Below are 16,821 nucleotides of genomic sequence, written 5' to 3'. Positions count from 1 at the left end.
TTGAGTCAGGGTTTCTCTGTAGCTTTGTAGCCTGTCCTGGAACTAGCTCTTATAGCCCAGGCTGGTCTCGAACTCACAGAGATCCACCTGCCTCTGCCTCCCAAGTGCTGGGATTAAAGGCGTGTGCCACCACCACCAGCAAGCATCATGTACTTTTAACTGTAGCCATCTCCCCAGCTCTTTAAACTTCTTGTGCTGAAGGATGTTGCTGTAGGCAGAATCTCCCTCTGCTGGGCATGGTCTTGTGCTTTTCTCAGGTTTCAGCTGAGAGGATTAACTGGGGTCGCTGTACCTGAGGTTTTACTGTTATTGTATCTCTTAGACCCCTGTTCAGTTCTACATTCACCATGAGGTGAAATCATGAAAATCATGATTTTTTTAAAGAAATACTTATTTAATTTTTATTGTTTTTATTGAGCTATAAATTTTTCTCTGCTCCCCTCCTTTCCTTCTCTCTTCCCTTCTACCCTCTCCCGTGACCTCCTTACTCCCAGTTTACTCCGGAGATCTTGTCTTTTTCTTTCTCTTTCCTATATGTAGGCACATATATCCCTCTTTTAGGGTCCTCTTTGTTGTCTAGGTTCTCTAAAGTTGTGTGTGGCTGTTTTTTGCTTTATGTCTAAAAGCCATTTATGAGTGAATACATATTATATTTGTCTTTCTCTGTCTGGGTTACCCCACTCAGTATGGTTTTTTTCTAGATCTATCTATTTGCCTGAAAATTTCAAGATGTCAGTTTTTAACCACTGTGTAGTACTCCTCTAATGTTATTCGGTTGTGGTCAGTTTGAGTTTTTAATTGTAACTTCTTTTTGAATGCATCTTTGCCCTACCCCATAGACTATGCATTTGTTGGCCGATGTAAATTCCTCAACAAAGCAGCCGTTGCCTTTGAAAAATGCTGGGAATATTGAAGTTTATCTAGATATCAAGGTAAGAATATTTGCAAGAATGATTTAGTATTCCTGCCCCTTAGTTTCTGAAGGCTCCTGTGCTGGCGACCTTGTTAGGATATTATGAGGATCGAGCTAGGAATACCAAGAGGGTTGTGAAAACTGAGAGTCACACTAGCCTCAGGTATGTGCTTGATTCATAGTGAAGCCTAATGCTTTGAATATAAGAATTCTTGCATAGTTCCTTAGAAGTTTGTGTGGTGTCTGTGGGTGTGTAGAACTGGAAAAGAGTAGTCTGCATATATAGGTTTTATTTCTGAGATCCTTAAATGAGTGAGAGCATGGTACTTATTAGTAAAAGGAGATGGGGTAGGAAAAAGATTTGAAATCGAGGAGAAAGGAGGAAGGAAATATCCTTTTGAAAAGGAATAAGACTGGCGGTGGTGGCGCACACCTTTAATTCTGGCATTTGGGAGGCAGAAGCAGGCAGATCTCTATGAGTTCGAGGCCAGTCTGGTCTACAGAGAGAATTCCAGAACAGTCAGGGATACTGCATACACAGAGAAACCCTATCTCAAAAAACAAACAAACAAACAAACAAACAAACAAAAAAACCCACAAAAATCTAAAAAATTGCACAGAAAGGCATAGAATACAAGAAAGCATGCTTACATGCATTAAGTTGTGGTTTCGTCATTTCTTAGGTTGCAGAACAAGGAAGTCAATTTTCAGTGGATCCGGAGAGTCTATTTCTTAAACCTGGTGAAGAACATGAAGTGGTAGTTTCATTTACACCAAAAGATCCCAAAGCCTATGAAGAAAGGTAATATGAAAATATTTATGTATTTATAATGACCTCTTGCTTCGTTGTTTTTCACTCATGTACAGGTACCTATTTTGCTTCAACTAATATATGATATAATGATATAGCTAGCTGTGCTTTAATCTTTTGAGTTATCCTTTATGTGTGTGTGTGTGTGTATGTATGTATGTGTATGCATATAGTATCACTGTTGTATGTGTGATGTGTGTGGTATGCATGTCACATGCCATGGTGCTTGTGTGGAGATCAGTGGACAGTTTTCAGTAGTTGTTTCTCCCTCCGCCATGGGCTTGGGGATCATACTCAGTCTTCAGACTTGCTCAGCAAGAGCTTTTATCCATTGAACCATCTCACTGGCCCGTATTTTTTGTCAGTAAGGCGCTTCTCTTGTCCAACTGAATCAAAGTTAAGAAGTTACTGCTGTTGTTGTTGTTTTTTTTTTTTTTTTTGCTATATTCTGACAAAAGGTAAATAAAGCATGAAATATGGTATTCTTCTTTAACTTTTTTCTTCCAGAAAATTTTTACTTCAGTTTTTATTTATTACTTACAATTCTTCCCAGGTCTCTTCCAGGACCTGGACTTTGACATCTAGGTCATAAGTAACTTACAGTCAGAATATTGTTGTTTTTTTGTGTTTGAACTTTACTTCATAGGGCTAGCTTAGTATATGTTACAAGGCACCTACTGCTTATCCCCAGTGTGGAGTATAGAATGCCCACATTTAGTTAGTTCATTACTAGAATCTTTTGGAAAAAAAAAAAACAGGGACTAGTTTAAGTACATGTTTAAGCCTGTACTGACTTCTCTTATGACCTTCAACTCTTCCCTAATTCCTCATGAAGAAAGCCCTGTGAAGTTTCTCTTGTGCTACCGTGTATACGTTATTGTGATTATCACTTCTACTGTGTTCTTTCCCCCTGGAACATAAGCTTTTGGGATAGAAATAATTGTACTTTCATCACAGACTCAGTCTCTTGGACAAAGGGAGTGTATAGGATGTAGTTGCCAAAAGAACTGAATATGGGACACTTGATTTGTATTTTCTTTTTTGGTTAGGATCCTGAAAATATTTGTGCAGCCATTAGGACCTCAGTATGAAGTAGTGTTAAAAGGTGAAGTTATTTCTTCTGGGAGTCAACCTCTGCCACCTGGACCTCACTGCTCAGATATTCCACTGATTCTGTCTAATAAGCAGTTTCTGACTTGGGGAGGCATCCCTCTTGGTAGGACACAGTAAGTATTCACAGCCACCATCCAAGAGTACTGAGATTTTGTTGTCTAATTATCTAATGTTACTCTCTGAGGTGTTAAATGTGACTGTATTATTTTCTTTAGATTTGAGGTAAAACTGTCATATATTTACTTGATCTTCATATGATGAGAGTAAATTTAAAAAATTTTATGATATCTAATTTTTAAAATGCATCTCAAACTGCCTTTTATTTTCTTAGGCTTTTTGGTGAGTTCTTTGTTGAGTAAGCATTTAGGAGTGTAAAGCTCCTTTTATGGAAAGGCAGAGAGATGATAATCAAGGCACTGTTTCTTATTAAGGGAGTTTGCAATCTAGTTGATAAATACTTAGAACAAACTTCAAATTAAGTGATAATGGTCTTCATTTTTTGTGCACAACAGGGATTTCTTATTTTTTGTTAAATGAAAAAAGAAATTAGTTTCAAAGGTTCAAGGTTTTTCATACTAGCCACCTGCTCCTTATATGTCCCCTTTACTTGTAGTCTAATGTCTTTAAAAAGTGAGCTTGCTGGAAAGACTACTTTGTACAAATGAGCCTGGTAGTTCTGACCTCTTGTTTCCCAAAGAGTTCCAGCTCTGTTAAAGGTTTGATGACTTATACATACATACATACATACATACATACAAATAAGGCCATCTGAGAGGATAAATTTGAGAGCGATATTAAACTGAAAACCTTGCCTATTGAGTCTTAATAAGCCTTATATTTCCAGAATTAAGTTGCAAAACTGTGGAGTGATGCCTCTAGCCTACCTAGGTGAGTTGTACAGTCAGCCTGTTCTTAGACACTGTGGTCCTGTTCAGTTGACTTTGTTTTGCCACTGTAGCAATATCCATGGAAAAGAAGACATTTAAAATGTGTCATTGTTTTTAGGCTTCAGAAACTAGCTTTAAGAAACAGTTCTACAACTACAGCCCAAAACTTGCGACTGCTTATTAAAGGACAGGACCAGGATTGCTTTCAGGTTCGTACCACAGTCTTTGTTTTGTCTGATCTAAACACTTTTAAAGAATGATTTTGTGTAATATTTTGTTTTGTTTATGTAACAGGGTTTCACTGTATACCTAGGCTGACCTGGAACTCATGATTCTACTGTCTCCCACAGGCTTATACCACTACACATGGCTTCTGCCTGATGTTTTTTTCTTAGTACAGAACACTCATATATGTAGCCCATATGTTGTCTTGTCTAAAATCAGTCTCACTATGTAGCTCTGGCTGACCTGGGATTCGCTATGTAGACCAGGCTGGCCTTGAACTCAGAGATCCACCTGCCTCTGCCTCCCGAGTACTGATTATAGGTATTTGCCACCGCACTTAGCCTAGACCAGTGGTTTTGTATTTTTTTTTCAGTGCTTAGGATGAAACCCAGGGTCTTATACATACTAGGCAAGCTTTCTGCTATTGGGCTGTCTCCTCATCTAGACTGATTTTTTTTTGTTTGTAGGTTTTAAAGATTTTTAAAATTTTGTTTTATATGTATGAATATGTGTTTATGCACCATGTACATGCCTGGTGCCTGTAGAGTTCAGAAGAAGGTATGCTCTGGGACTGGAGTTACAGATGCTTGTGTGTGCCATGCAGGCTCTGGGACTTAACCTTTGTCTTCTGCAAGAGCGGTTCTCTTCATTGTTGAGCCATCCTTCAGCCTCCAAGAGGTTGTGTAGCACAATTAATAAAACCCAGAGACAGATACTGGGGTTCAACCTGACGGTCAGAAAAGCAAAACAGCCAGCCACTGGCTCTTACCTCTACCTCAGTCTGAAATGACAGTCCTGATTCCAGGAATCTCAGAATGAGACTGTGTCTGAGAACGGTCTCCTCCCGTTTTATATTCCTCCCTAGGGCTGGGATTAAAGGCGTGCACCACTACTGCTGGGTTTCTCTGGCAGCTAGTGTGACTACTGGGATTAAAGGTGTGTGTCACCACTGCCTGGTCTGTAAAACTGACCAGAGGGGCTATTTTACTCTCTGATCTCCAGGCAAGCTTTATTTATTAAAATACAAATGAAAAATCACTGCGAGTTTGTGTTAATGTATTTGAATTTATATAGTGGTTGTTTTTAAATTGTAGATTAAGAACACTTTTGGCTCAGAAGAGAGATTGACCAGTAACTGTGAGATCAGAATTTGCCCAGGAGAGGACTGTATAATCTCTGTGTTATTTGCACCTACTCGATTATCTTGTATGTTGGCTAAATTAGAGATCAAACAACTTGGAAATCGTTCACAGCCAGGCATTAAGTTTATGGTAAGAGAACTTTACTGCTTTTTTCTAAGTTATAACCATTGCTTTAATAATGGTAAATTATGTATTATTTTTTCTAAGTTATAGACTTATAAATAAACTATATGATAATTATCAAGTCATTAAAAGTAACCATTGTGAAATTTATATAACCACCAAGTATCCTAATCCTTTAAATTTTCATTTCCACTTGAGAAATTTGAAACATACCTGTAAATCCAGATAGAGTTATCCAATTCAAGAAATTATTGTCTTAGCACATTTGGTCCATTATAAACAACAGATACCACAAGCTAGATAATTATTTCATTATTTTATCTGTAGGACTGTTTTGCCTGTATGTCTCTATACAACATGTGTCTGATGCCCATGGATACCAGAAGAGGGTATTGGGTCTCAGGGAACTAGAGTCACAGACTATTGTGAGTTGCCATACAGGTGCTGGGAATTAAACTCAGGACCTCTGGAAGAGCAGCCATTGCTCTTAACTGTTGAGCTATTTCTCCAACCCCACACTAGATAATTTTTAAATATTTATTGCTCTTAATTCTCAAGCTGGGTGTCCTAAATCAATGTGCCAGCAAATTAACTGTCTCACAATGAATTGCACTCTGTTTCAAAGATGGCACTTATTTTTGACACGTTCTTTACTTTGTATAAGAGTGATGTACTCTCCTCACCTTTTTTGTTGTTTTTTTCTTCTTTCCTTTCTTTTTCTTTTTTTTTCTTTTTATGACACAGGGTTTCTCTGAGGGACTGAAATAAAAAATATATTTTGCATGTTGAGCACATGTTAAATTTCATTATTAATTGGTAGGTGGAATATCACATTTTGTTTTCAGAATAACCTGAGATAAAACTGCTGTTTCCATTTTACTTAGGTTAGTGGAAGCTACATAAGATAGAACCCACATTGATTTTTATGTAATCTCTATGGTGCTAAATAACAGCTGTTTTATAGTCTTTGGGAGCAGTGGTTCTCAACCCAAAGCTGTGTAGGGAGAGACTTTTGGCAGTATCTGGAGACATTTTTGATTGCCTTAATTGAGACTAGGACAAGAATATCATTGCCATTGGCCACACACACCTCACCACAACAAATACCTGGTGGTATTGTGCTTAAGAAACCCTTCTTTAGTGCACCTGTTGACATCAAGTCAGGTTGGTTTTTCTTAAGATTTTTGCTTTTCTGTTTTAGCATGTGCTTGTTATATGTACATATATTTGCAAGTGTGTGTGTGTGTGTGTGTGTGTGTGTGTGTGTGTGTGTGTGTGTGCATGCACATGGAGCCAGAGGTTGACTTTGGATATTTTCTTTAGTCATTTCATTTTATTTACTGAGTCAAACTTTCTCTGAACAGTCTTGGCTGTTTTGGCTAGCCAACTTGCCTTAGAGCCTTTTATTTATATTTACTAAGTTCTGGGTTATGGGTGGATCTGAACTCCAGGTCTCATGCTTATATAGCAAGAACTTTAGCCAAAAATTCTTGAAAAGTAGTAACTGTACTGAGCATGTATACTGCTTCTCTTGATATTATTTTCTAAACAGTTCAGTAGTAATTTACAGAGCATTTATATTGCATATTGTATCCTCTAAAGATGATTTAAAGGGTATGCGGGGATGTACATAGGACATGATAACAACCATGCCATTTTATATAAAGGACATGATCATCACAAACTTAGGTGTTTATATATATGGGGTGGTTGTCCTGGAACAAATCCCCTGGACAGATGCAAGGAAGGAATAGTTATATTGAGTGTTTTCAAAGCTTCCTTTTCCCTTTATCATTTTCTGTTTAATTTCATAAAGCTAATTTATTCTTAAAACTGTAGAAAATGAAAAAAAAATGAAATATTTTTGACTTTTGTAACTATAGGAAGTAATTTTAAACAATAAGATTTGTAGGTTTCTACTTTGAAGGTCTTTATAATGGAGGTATCTGTGAACCCTTGGTTTTTTTCAAAGACTTGACTCCTATAAAAACTGTAGCAAACATCTCTCAAGCCTGGTTTCCATCTCAAGCTTCCAAATCCCTTGCTTGCTTTTTGCATATGGTCGTCAGTTTAGTCCTGTTTGCAGGCTCCTCTCTGACAGTAGCTCTGCCAAAGGACTGTGAGATGGTAGGCTTTTCCCCTAAGTATTCTATTATGAAAAAATTTCTGAATTGCTGTGAGGTTGAAAATTACCACTTAGATTCTGCAATTCATGCTTTGGTATATTTCTTTTACCACATAACTGACCACGTACTAGTATATCTGTTTTTTTAGGCATTTCAAAGTAAATTACAATTGTATGCTTCACCTTACAAATGTATGAAAGCATAGCTGTACTAGTTCTTTATTGTTGGCTTATACAACAGGAAATGGTTGTTTTTTTATATAGTCAGAAGGTATGCAGTTTGGCAGTACTGCATATGTAACAGATACAAACAAATGTATAATATAATACTTAATATAATGTATATGGTGGACTAGAGGTTTGGTAATTGCTAGCCCCAGGATGCAGACACTAAGACTTCAAGTGTATTAAATCTATGTTTTCTTCTGACTGTAATACACTTTTTGCTTTCTTATGTAAAAATAATTTTTGATGTGTCTTTGTATGTGTGTTTTTTTTTTTAGATACCTTTGTCTGGATATGGAGGAACAAGTAATCTTATCTTAGAAGATGTTAAAAAATTATCTGACAGTTACTTGGTAACAGTGAATGACTTAATCCCTGGCAAAGAAAGTAAAGTAATTTTTTCTATTCGTAACACTGGCTCCAGAGCAGCCTTTGTTAAAGCAGTATGTTTTAAAGATTCTCAAAGAAAAGTTTTGCTGGATCCTAAAGTACTGAGGATTTTTCCAGATAAATTTGTACTTAAGGAAAGAACCCAAGAAGTAAGTATAAAATTTCTTCCTTAAAAAATAAAGTTATATTTTGATTAGGATTAATTATGTATTTTATGGCCAAGTGCTAAAAAAATCATGTTAGAAAGGAGTATGGGCTAGAGAAGCACTTACCTGGTTTTTCTGGAAGAGCTTTACCTCACCCCCCACTACCTACAACCCCCCTCACACAGGGTTTCTCTGTAGCCCTGGCTGTCCAGGAACTGTTGACCAGGCTGGCCTCTGTGCAGAGATCTCCCTGCCTCTGCCTTCCAGTGTACTGGTTCTCGTGTCTGTGTTCTACTTAGTATTGCAGAACTGTTCATTCAGAGTGAGATGACCTACTGAGGAAAAATACTGAATATTCATACTCCTGGTTTTCTTTCTTTTTCTTTTTTCTATATCAGGATATTACTTTAATATACAGCCCATCACACAGAAAGAATGACAGTAAACCTGCAACGGAACTGTTAACTGTGTACTTCTTTGGTGGTGACGAAATCTCCAGACAGCTGTATCGAAGGTAGATACTTCATTTAGAGTTGTTGGGAGCTGTTCAGTGAAAGCAAGGACAGTTGATGGTTTGGAAGTTCTAGAATATACCTCACTCTTTATTAGTCATCTGATGGGCAAAGAAAACCATGGGTAAAATTTGTGTGACTCATAAATTGGCAGTGTGAGTTAGTGTAGCATGAGGACCGGCTTGTTGGGGTTTCCGTCCCGTCCGGTACCCCAACAGCCGGCAAATCCCAAAGAGAAATTACACACAGGACTCCATAAGGTTATAAACTGATTGGCCCATTGGGTCAGGCTTCTTATTAGTCCTTGTAACTTATATTAATCCATTATCATTATCTATGTTAGCCATAATGGCTCAGTACCTTTCCCAGCGGGGGCAGCTTACATGTTGCTTCTTCAGTGATCTGCGCAGGAGTGGCTGAGGAACCTCCTTGCTTCCTAGAATTCTCCTGTTCTCATTGCATCACCTCTACTTCCTGTCTGGTTTTCCCGCCTATACTTCCTACCTGGCCAATCAGCATTTATTTAAAATACATGATTGACAGAATACAGACAATTCTCCCGCATCATTTCCCTCTTTTTTTTTTTTTAACAAAGGAAAATACCCATAGTCCATTTGTTGGGAATGTGGGCGTAGTATTTCAGGCTACTTCCTGCTGGTTGGGGGCGCTGATAGTCTTATGGGGACCTAAAGAAAACTTAGAGTTATAATCAAGTCCTGACTGGAGTATCCTGTGAGTCTTGATCACCTCAGGCAGCAGTCTTGAACCTGTTCTGGATGAAGAACTCAGACATCTGGGCCTAACGGAAATTTCTCAGGAGGTCTTCCTTTATCGAACCTGATTTTTCTTAACTCAGAATGAATCCACAGCTTCTCATTTTCTTTGGAAACAAAAGCAGAATCTCTTCTCCAAAGTAACATACCTTTTGACTTCAGTTTTGAAGCCAAGGTATTTTCAAAATGCCTATCTTGGGTTAGTTCAGCAGCATTTATAAACAACAGTCCTTTAGCAGCTGTTGCTCCTTCCTCAGCATTCAAACAATTCAAAGAGAGCATAATGGCATACAGTATCAAGATTCTCAGTGTATTTTCCATCTTTATGCAGCTTTATTTTAACCTCTATTTTTTTTTCTTTTATCTTTTGGCTTTTTGAGACAGGTTCTCTGTATATATCTTTGTCCTGGAATAACTCTGTAGACCAGGCTGTCCTTGAACTCACAGAGAACCTTCTGTCTCTGTCTCCCAGGCATTGGGTTTAAAGGCGTGTGCTACCACACCTTGAAGTCACAGAGGTTAATCTCTACCTCTGCCCCTTGAAGTCACAGAGGTCAATATGCCTCTGCCTCCCAGGCATTGGGATTAAAGGTGTGTACCACCATACCCAACTACTCTCTTTCTTTTTACTTTAAGAACTTTAATTAACTTTTATCCTGCATATATTTTTAACACACTGTAAACCATTTAGAGGTTTTCTTTGTCTTTGAATCTCTCTTTACTGTATATCTCTTTTTCTGACCACATGAGTCTAAAACCGTGGCTTTGACGGCTAGATCCAATCTATTCCTTAGCTTTCCAGACTCAAGGTAGAGGTACCACTGGAGCCTTTTACTGCCACAACTCTATGGCGTTTCAAGGTCCCTGCCAGCAAGCAAGCTGGAGCATTCTGCTCACAGACCACACTCAGTTGGACTGCCTGCCTGAAAGAGTCAGAGATTGCCCTGTCAGGACAGCCCAGAAAGCCGGCATTTTAAAATGGCGCAGCTTTTTCCTGCTACGGCTGAAAGCTGAAAAGCATGCCTTCAGCTTTCACCAACACTGTTTAAGTGTTTCGTGGGAGGACCTCTTAATGAGCTGCAAGGTTTTGCAGCTAAAGATGAGTCAGGAAACCTCTCTTAGATGAGAGCATTTGCTTGCCTCTAGCAAGCAGAGCAGACCTGAGAAATTGCTGCTACCAAGAAACATGCTTTACTCTATTCTTTTCCAAGCTTTCTCAGGCTTTCTGTGGATTCAGTTATCCACGGGGGTGCCATATATAACATGAGGGCCGGCTTGTTGGGGTTTCTGTCCCACCCAGTACCCAACAGCCGGCAAGTCCCAAGGAAAATCAATCACACAGAGAACATACTGGGGGAAACACCTGTATTGTCCTGCATTCTGTTTTCTTTATTGACATGAATTACGCCCCTTTACTTAATCATCATACTTTGCACTAAGACTCTGCTCCTAACATGCTTAAGAATATATCAGATCAGTTTTAGAAAAGAGTTTAAGAACTACTGACAGATTATATTATATAAACCTACATGATTAATTTAGGATATTTCTAGGACGGTTATAAATTACTGGAAAAGGTAATTGTGTAAAAAGGTAAAATGTATAGGATGGGTTAACTTATAGATACTTTATAAAAATTGATTTGATATACTGAGTTCTAAAGTTTGGAATACTGCTCTAGGTCAAGTGTGTTTAAAAATGGTACATTATTATATGATAAATTCTGGTGCTTCTTATAAAATTGAGTTTCTTGGGCTAGAGAAGGTAGATGAAGATCATGCTGAGAGTGATAGCTCACTATGTGATTCTTCAAACCTGACTTCTTTGGGGTTTTTTTGTTTATTTGTTTGTTTGAGACAGGGTCTCTCTACATTGCCCTGACTATCTTGAAACTCACTGTTAGACTAGGCTGGCTTCAAACTCACAGAGATTCACCTGCCTCTGCCCCCCCCTCCCCCGAGTGCTGGGATTACAGGAGTGTGCCAGCAAGCACAACTGAACCTGGCTTCTTCTTAATTATTTTAGAATAATTTGAAGAAATAAATTATCACATTTCATGTTTACCTTTCTCTCTACTGAAACATAAAAAATAGTGTATTATTTTATAATTCGTGTTTACCACAAACTTATGGTACTATAATTTCCTTTCCATGAACATCTGAGAATCGCAGAGATGTGTAGTTTTTCACTGCAAAGATCCTTTGGAAGATACCTGTTTCTACAGTAGTTGTGTGGCTACTTAAATATTTCCCGAAATAGCTTATCATTATTTATTGTTTTTTTCCCTCTCACTGAGGCAAGTCTCTGACCAAATTGTTACAAATAATGAAAAGATAAGTCCTCAAAAGGACCTGTTTTTCTTTCCACTCTCACATTAAAGAGCTCCTACTTTGATATTACTATTGAACTAAACTAATGATTTCACTACCTTTTCAGCTGACCTTCCAAAGACAGGTTTGACTCTAAAAAGTACTTGTATTAAAACTTAAGATATATGTTCCATGTATGAATGTATCATGCTTTTTATGGGGTTTGCCAAATACGTTGAAGTCTGATTTAGATAAAGTGAATAAACATCTCTCCTGGCAGAGCCCTGCTGCATAAACCAGGAGCCATAAAGCAGATCCTTCCGGAACATAGCGTGCTCCAAAACATCGACTTTGCTGAAGCATTTCAGGATGAGCTGCTCACAGATGAAGGTAAGAAGTGTAACATTCCTGATCTTCTGGGTCACTTATTTGGGCATGGGTATGAGCAGGAACGAGGTTAGTTTGGATGTGGTTAGCTGAATCTGAGCTGTGAGAACCTGTGACTTTCAGTGTCCTTCATGGGGTGAGAATGGCTTCTTCCTCTCATCCTTGAGGATCTGAAAATCAGAGAGAAGAACTTTGCTTTATAAATATTTTTGGTTTCAGGAAAGCATTTAAATGTCAGTAAAGAGAAGGCTCATGAATGGAAAGAGGATAGGACCATTATTACACTCTGATTCATGCTGTTTAATCTCAATGTCTGTGCTACTGGTGTTATATTCAGGAAGTTGCCTGCCTCAACTTGATATGCCCTGCTTTGTTGACTCCTCTGGGAGGCCTGTCCCTTTCTGAACGGAGGAGAAGAGAATGGGGGGAGGGAATAGACGGGAGGTGGGACCAGGGAAAAGGAAGAGAGGAGGGAGAGGAAACTGTGGTTAGTATACAAAATAAATGGAAAAACTTTAATTAAAAAAAAAAGGAAAAAGGTTTGAAGTAACCTAAATGTCTAAGCAGACAGGGCAGAATATAGCCATTAGATAGAGATACGAATTAGTGATGAATGTCATTTTAAAAAGGTGCTCATTTTTTAAGAAAAAGACCATTTAAAATTTTTATAGCAAAGTATCATTTGGCAAAATAATATGTAAATATTTACGTAAATAAAATCACACATGAATATATACATTTAGGTTAAGATCCATCTTTGCTACTTTAGAACATTATCCCTTCCTCAGGAAAGTTCTAGCTAAGAGATAAACTGCAGTTTGCTGTGGGCGTGCATAGTAAGTGACCTTGCAGCTGTGGTGAAGATGTGACTAAGAAAGCAGGTAGAGTTTGCAACGGGTCGAAAATTGGCATAATTTCACCAGCTGTGATAGTCCACGCTCCTGCTGAGTAGAGAGATAGGTCCCAGCTGTGTGGCACTAGAATGCAGTCCTTACCCTTAATGGGCTGAGAGATCCAGAGGACAGATCGAGGGAAAGTTAAGGTGTGTGGTGAGGAGTAGAACACCAGAGTGTGTTTAGGAATGGGAAGGCACAGAGGAAGGACCAGTTCCCGAGAATGAGCTGACTCATTCTCAAAGTGGAGAAGATGGACCAGGATGAGGAATGATGTTCCAGGGCGGCTCTTTGTCCAGAAATTCAAGAAATGTGTTGTTTTGGGAAAGCCATTAATAAATAATAAACAACTATTCTCATAATTTATAGTCATGGCATAGTTACTATAAATTTAAACTTACGACCTGGCTTGGTGATACATGAATATAATGCAAGCATTTGGGAGTGGAGTCAGGAGGGTCAAAGATACAAGACCAGCACTGGCTGTATGAGATTCTGTCTCAAGAAAAACATCAAATTTACTGTTACTTTTTTTTTTTAAATATTTATTTATTTATTATGTATACAATATTCTGTCTGTGTATATGTCCGCAGGCCAGAAGAGGGCACCAGATCTCATCACAGATGGTTGTGAGCCATGTGGTTGCTGGGAATTGAACTCAGGACCCCTGGAGAAGCATACAGTGCTCTTAACCGCTGAGCCATCTCTCCAGCCCTGTTACTTTTTGATTTACATTTAAAATATGTAATTTTTAAAGGATGATAGAATGAAATACACTAAAATTTCTTGTATAAACACATTTGGACAGCCTTACCTAGAGATAGTCATGATGCTCCATCTCTTTAATTAATCTAGAAATATTTAGTAATGATAACAGTGACTGGTTCCTAGATTTGCTTAACTGTGAAACTTGCCCTTAGCCTTTTCATGTTTCAGATGCCTCCTTTTAAATGTGCACCTCAATACCTCCCTCCAGGAGTCACTCTGGAAGTCTAGTTAACCTGCCTCACTCACCATATATGCTTTGTGCCATACATATCTTAAAAAAATGTTCGTGTTCTAAGGCTCATGGTGTCCCTGAGATGAGTACTGCTTCTGTTCCTGATAATAGCTGAGGGAGCTAAAGCTCGGAGAGGATGCAGCAAAGATGATTCTTCACATTTGGTTCATAGTTTGTCAGCTCTGATGGTGAACAGTCGGTACCCATCAGTGGTATTGATAATTGAGATGCTTTCTACCCCAACCTAAGGGAATAATAGGGCTGTGTGTAAATTCATTGTTTTGTTTTCTGCAGTGCTTGTGTGAGGGTTTCTGTGTTTCAAAACTTGTTCTTTTGCAGCGTGTGATCTTCCTCAGCGGCCTAATGACATTCAGCTCTTTTATGGAAGCATGCGTAAAATTACCCTGTCAGTAATTGGAGAATTCCGAGATTCTGTTTCTAGCAGAGAATTTCTTCAGCCTTCTTCCAGTGCTATGTTGGAATCTAAAAGGTAAAGCAAATACACAGAAATCTTGCACTAGAATTCATGACCGATTGATTCATACTGCAGCTCATCTTCTCCCCACTATACCATGTTTTTCTCCCATTTTCCCACCTTTTTAACATATTTTGAAATTATTTAAAGCTCCTGGAAAAGGTAAAAAATAGACAACTTCTGAAAACCTAATACTCAGATTTCCTAGTTGTTAACATATTTATGTGCCATCTCTTTTTTATAGAAATTTTTGTCTTAATCACAGAAGAGTGAACTGCAGGCATGAGTAACCCCGAGTTGCTAAACTTAGTCCTATAGTTAACCTATCAGAATTAGAACTTTTAACATCAGTATAGTCCATAGTGCATGGACTTTGTTTATACATCTCTGTCATAATAAAGCCCTTTACAGTCAAACTATGGAAGAAGATCCTCTTTTCTCTTGTATAGAATCCAAGATTGTACTACATTTTGATGACCTCTTTCCTCAGTAATGAGCAGTCTGTCTATCCTTCCTTATCATTCACAGATGAGAAAGTATGAATGGATTTTCAGATCAGAACCTCAGAGTCAGAAGAATACCATAGTTAGGCTTTGCTGGTAATTTGAGATCAGTTATCTGTGGTTCTTCTCAGGTACTTTTTTTGTATTAGTACCTGTGTTCTAGACCAGTTTTCCACAGATTCTCTGTGTTGAGCATGTGGCAAAAGGGAGCTATTTCAAGCATGAAAGTTCTGTTTTATAGTTTGGTGATTCAATAGTTTAAATGATCATTTTTTTAAAATTTATTTATTAATTTATCATGTATACAATATTCTGTTTGCGTGTATGCCTGTAGGTCAGAAGAGGGCACCAGACCTCATTACAAATGGTTGTGAGCCATCATGTGGTTGCTGGGAATTGAACTCAGGACCTTTGGAAGAGCAGGCAATGCTCTTAACCTCTGAGCCATCTCTCCAGCCCTTAAATGATCATTTTCAAAGAGCTATATCCCATAGGCTCATAAATTTCAGGTGTGTGTATGTGTGTTTTTCTTTTTTAAACCATGTACAGTTGTAAGCAGATGCTACACTAAACATGCTATTACACCATTCTGTAGAGAGGGCATTAGCACGCTGCCTCTGAGATTACCAGATCTACCTAAATCATCTTTTTTTTCCCGAGTTTTCCCAGTAAAAGTGAGAAAACAGTGTACAGGCCAGATGCTGACCATTTTTCTACCATTGATTTTTTTTTTTTCAGTTTGCAAATTCAGCTTTGACACTTTCAGCAGAACACCAAAGAAACAGCGCTGTTTAATTTTTTTCCACGTGTCTCGCAGGTAGTGAGTGATGCTGACCAGTCCTGGTGTTGTTTTTATTTTTCACTCTGTAGACCAGGCTGGCCTCAGACTCACAGATTCACCGAGTGCTGGGGTTAGAAGGAAGCATGTGTCACTGTGCTCAGCAATAGTAATATTTTTATAACTTGGTTAAAAATACTGTTTTCAAGTTTCTCCACTACAAAGCTTATATATTTTAAACAAATCTCAGGTGTAGTGAATTATTTTATTACCAAATTGCTGCCCGACTCATGTTATTTCTGTCATGGTAGTCAGAGCATTTCTTTTCATTCTGTTGTCTGATATTCTACAGTTCTCAGTTGGCTGTCCACTGTGAAGAAGACTTTTGTCCTTTGTATGTACTTACTGCTAGCAGGGTGGGCATGTGTAGTCAGCATGACTTTTGTTCTCTCATCTCATTCTGATCCACTGGTCCTTTGCTGGGTCTCCCGTCAGTCCCGAGTATTTTCTTACTCAGGACTTATCTGACTCTACCCTTCCCAGCTTTATGATTCTCATTTCTCTTAGAAGAGCCTTTGTTTAGAAAATGACATTGAGAACCAGGGAATGCCTTGGATGTACCCATCCTACTATAGTGGAAGACCTAAGAAATGCATGGATTAATTTGTAAATCCACGTTTCTGTATCTATTTCTGTTCGTAAATATGTCAGAAAACATGAGTTTATATAAATGCCCCCAATTCCTTTCTATAGTATATCTTTCCCACTGTGTTTTTCTCTGATGTAACCCATTATTCTCTTTTGCCTTAAGGTTTCACTCAATCTCCCAAATTCAACCAATGCTGTTGTATTTTGTCTTCCAAGACCAGTGCTGCAATGCATACTGGCTTAGTGTCCCCAACCCCTGCTGCCAGTAACCCTCCTACCTGCCCGCCCCTCTGTTCTTATTCCTTTGCTTTAGTTCTGATAATTTCAAAGGCATTTAAAGGATTAATTAAATTTAGCAGTTACGTATATCAGAGTAAGGAACTTGTCCTTAGTAAGTAGAAATGCTAAGAACCAGCACTTGTTTCACCTGGTCCTGACTTCC

General features: G+C 38.3%; 1 protein-coding gene across 4 annotated transcripts in view; it reads left to right on the top strand.

Annotated features, from left to right (window-relative positions):
• The window catches only part of Cep192 (centrosomal protein 192), a 79,804-nt gene that overhangs the window by 50,209 nt on the left and 12,774 nt on the right, over window positions 1-16,821 (top strand). For all 4 annotated transcript variants that reach the window (XM_085699775.2, XM_085699774.2, XM_085699773.2 and 1 more), the window contains exons 27-35: window positions 840-932; window positions 1,597-1,715; window positions 2,774-2,950; window positions 3,843-3,933; window positions 5,044-5,220; window positions 7,843-8,103; window positions 8,499-8,614; window positions 11,975-12,084; window positions 14,315-14,465. In XM_085699775.2, the coding sequence (XP_085555901.2) occupies window positions 840-932; window positions 1,597-1,715; window positions 2,774-2,950; window positions 3,843-3,933; window positions 5,044-5,220; window positions 7,843-8,103; window positions 8,499-8,614; window positions 11,975-12,084; window positions 14,315-14,465 (1,295 nt within the window). The remainder of the gene's footprint in view (window positions 1-839; window positions 933-1,596; window positions 1,716-2,773; window positions 2,951-3,842; window positions 3,934-5,043; window positions 5,221-7,842; window positions 8,104-8,498; window positions 8,615-11,974; window positions 12,085-14,314; window positions 14,466-16,821) is intronic.

This window comes from Myodes glareolus, chromosome 13, assembly GCF_982192425.1.
Source record: "Myodes glareolus chromosome 13, mMyoGla1.1, whole genome shotgun sequence".
Classification (NCBI taxonomy): Eukaryota; Metazoa; Chordata; class Mammalia; order Rodentia; family Cricetidae; genus Myodes; species Myodes glareolus.
Note: the sequence above shows the minus strand (reverse complement) of the source record. Positions and strands in the feature narration are given on the sequence as shown.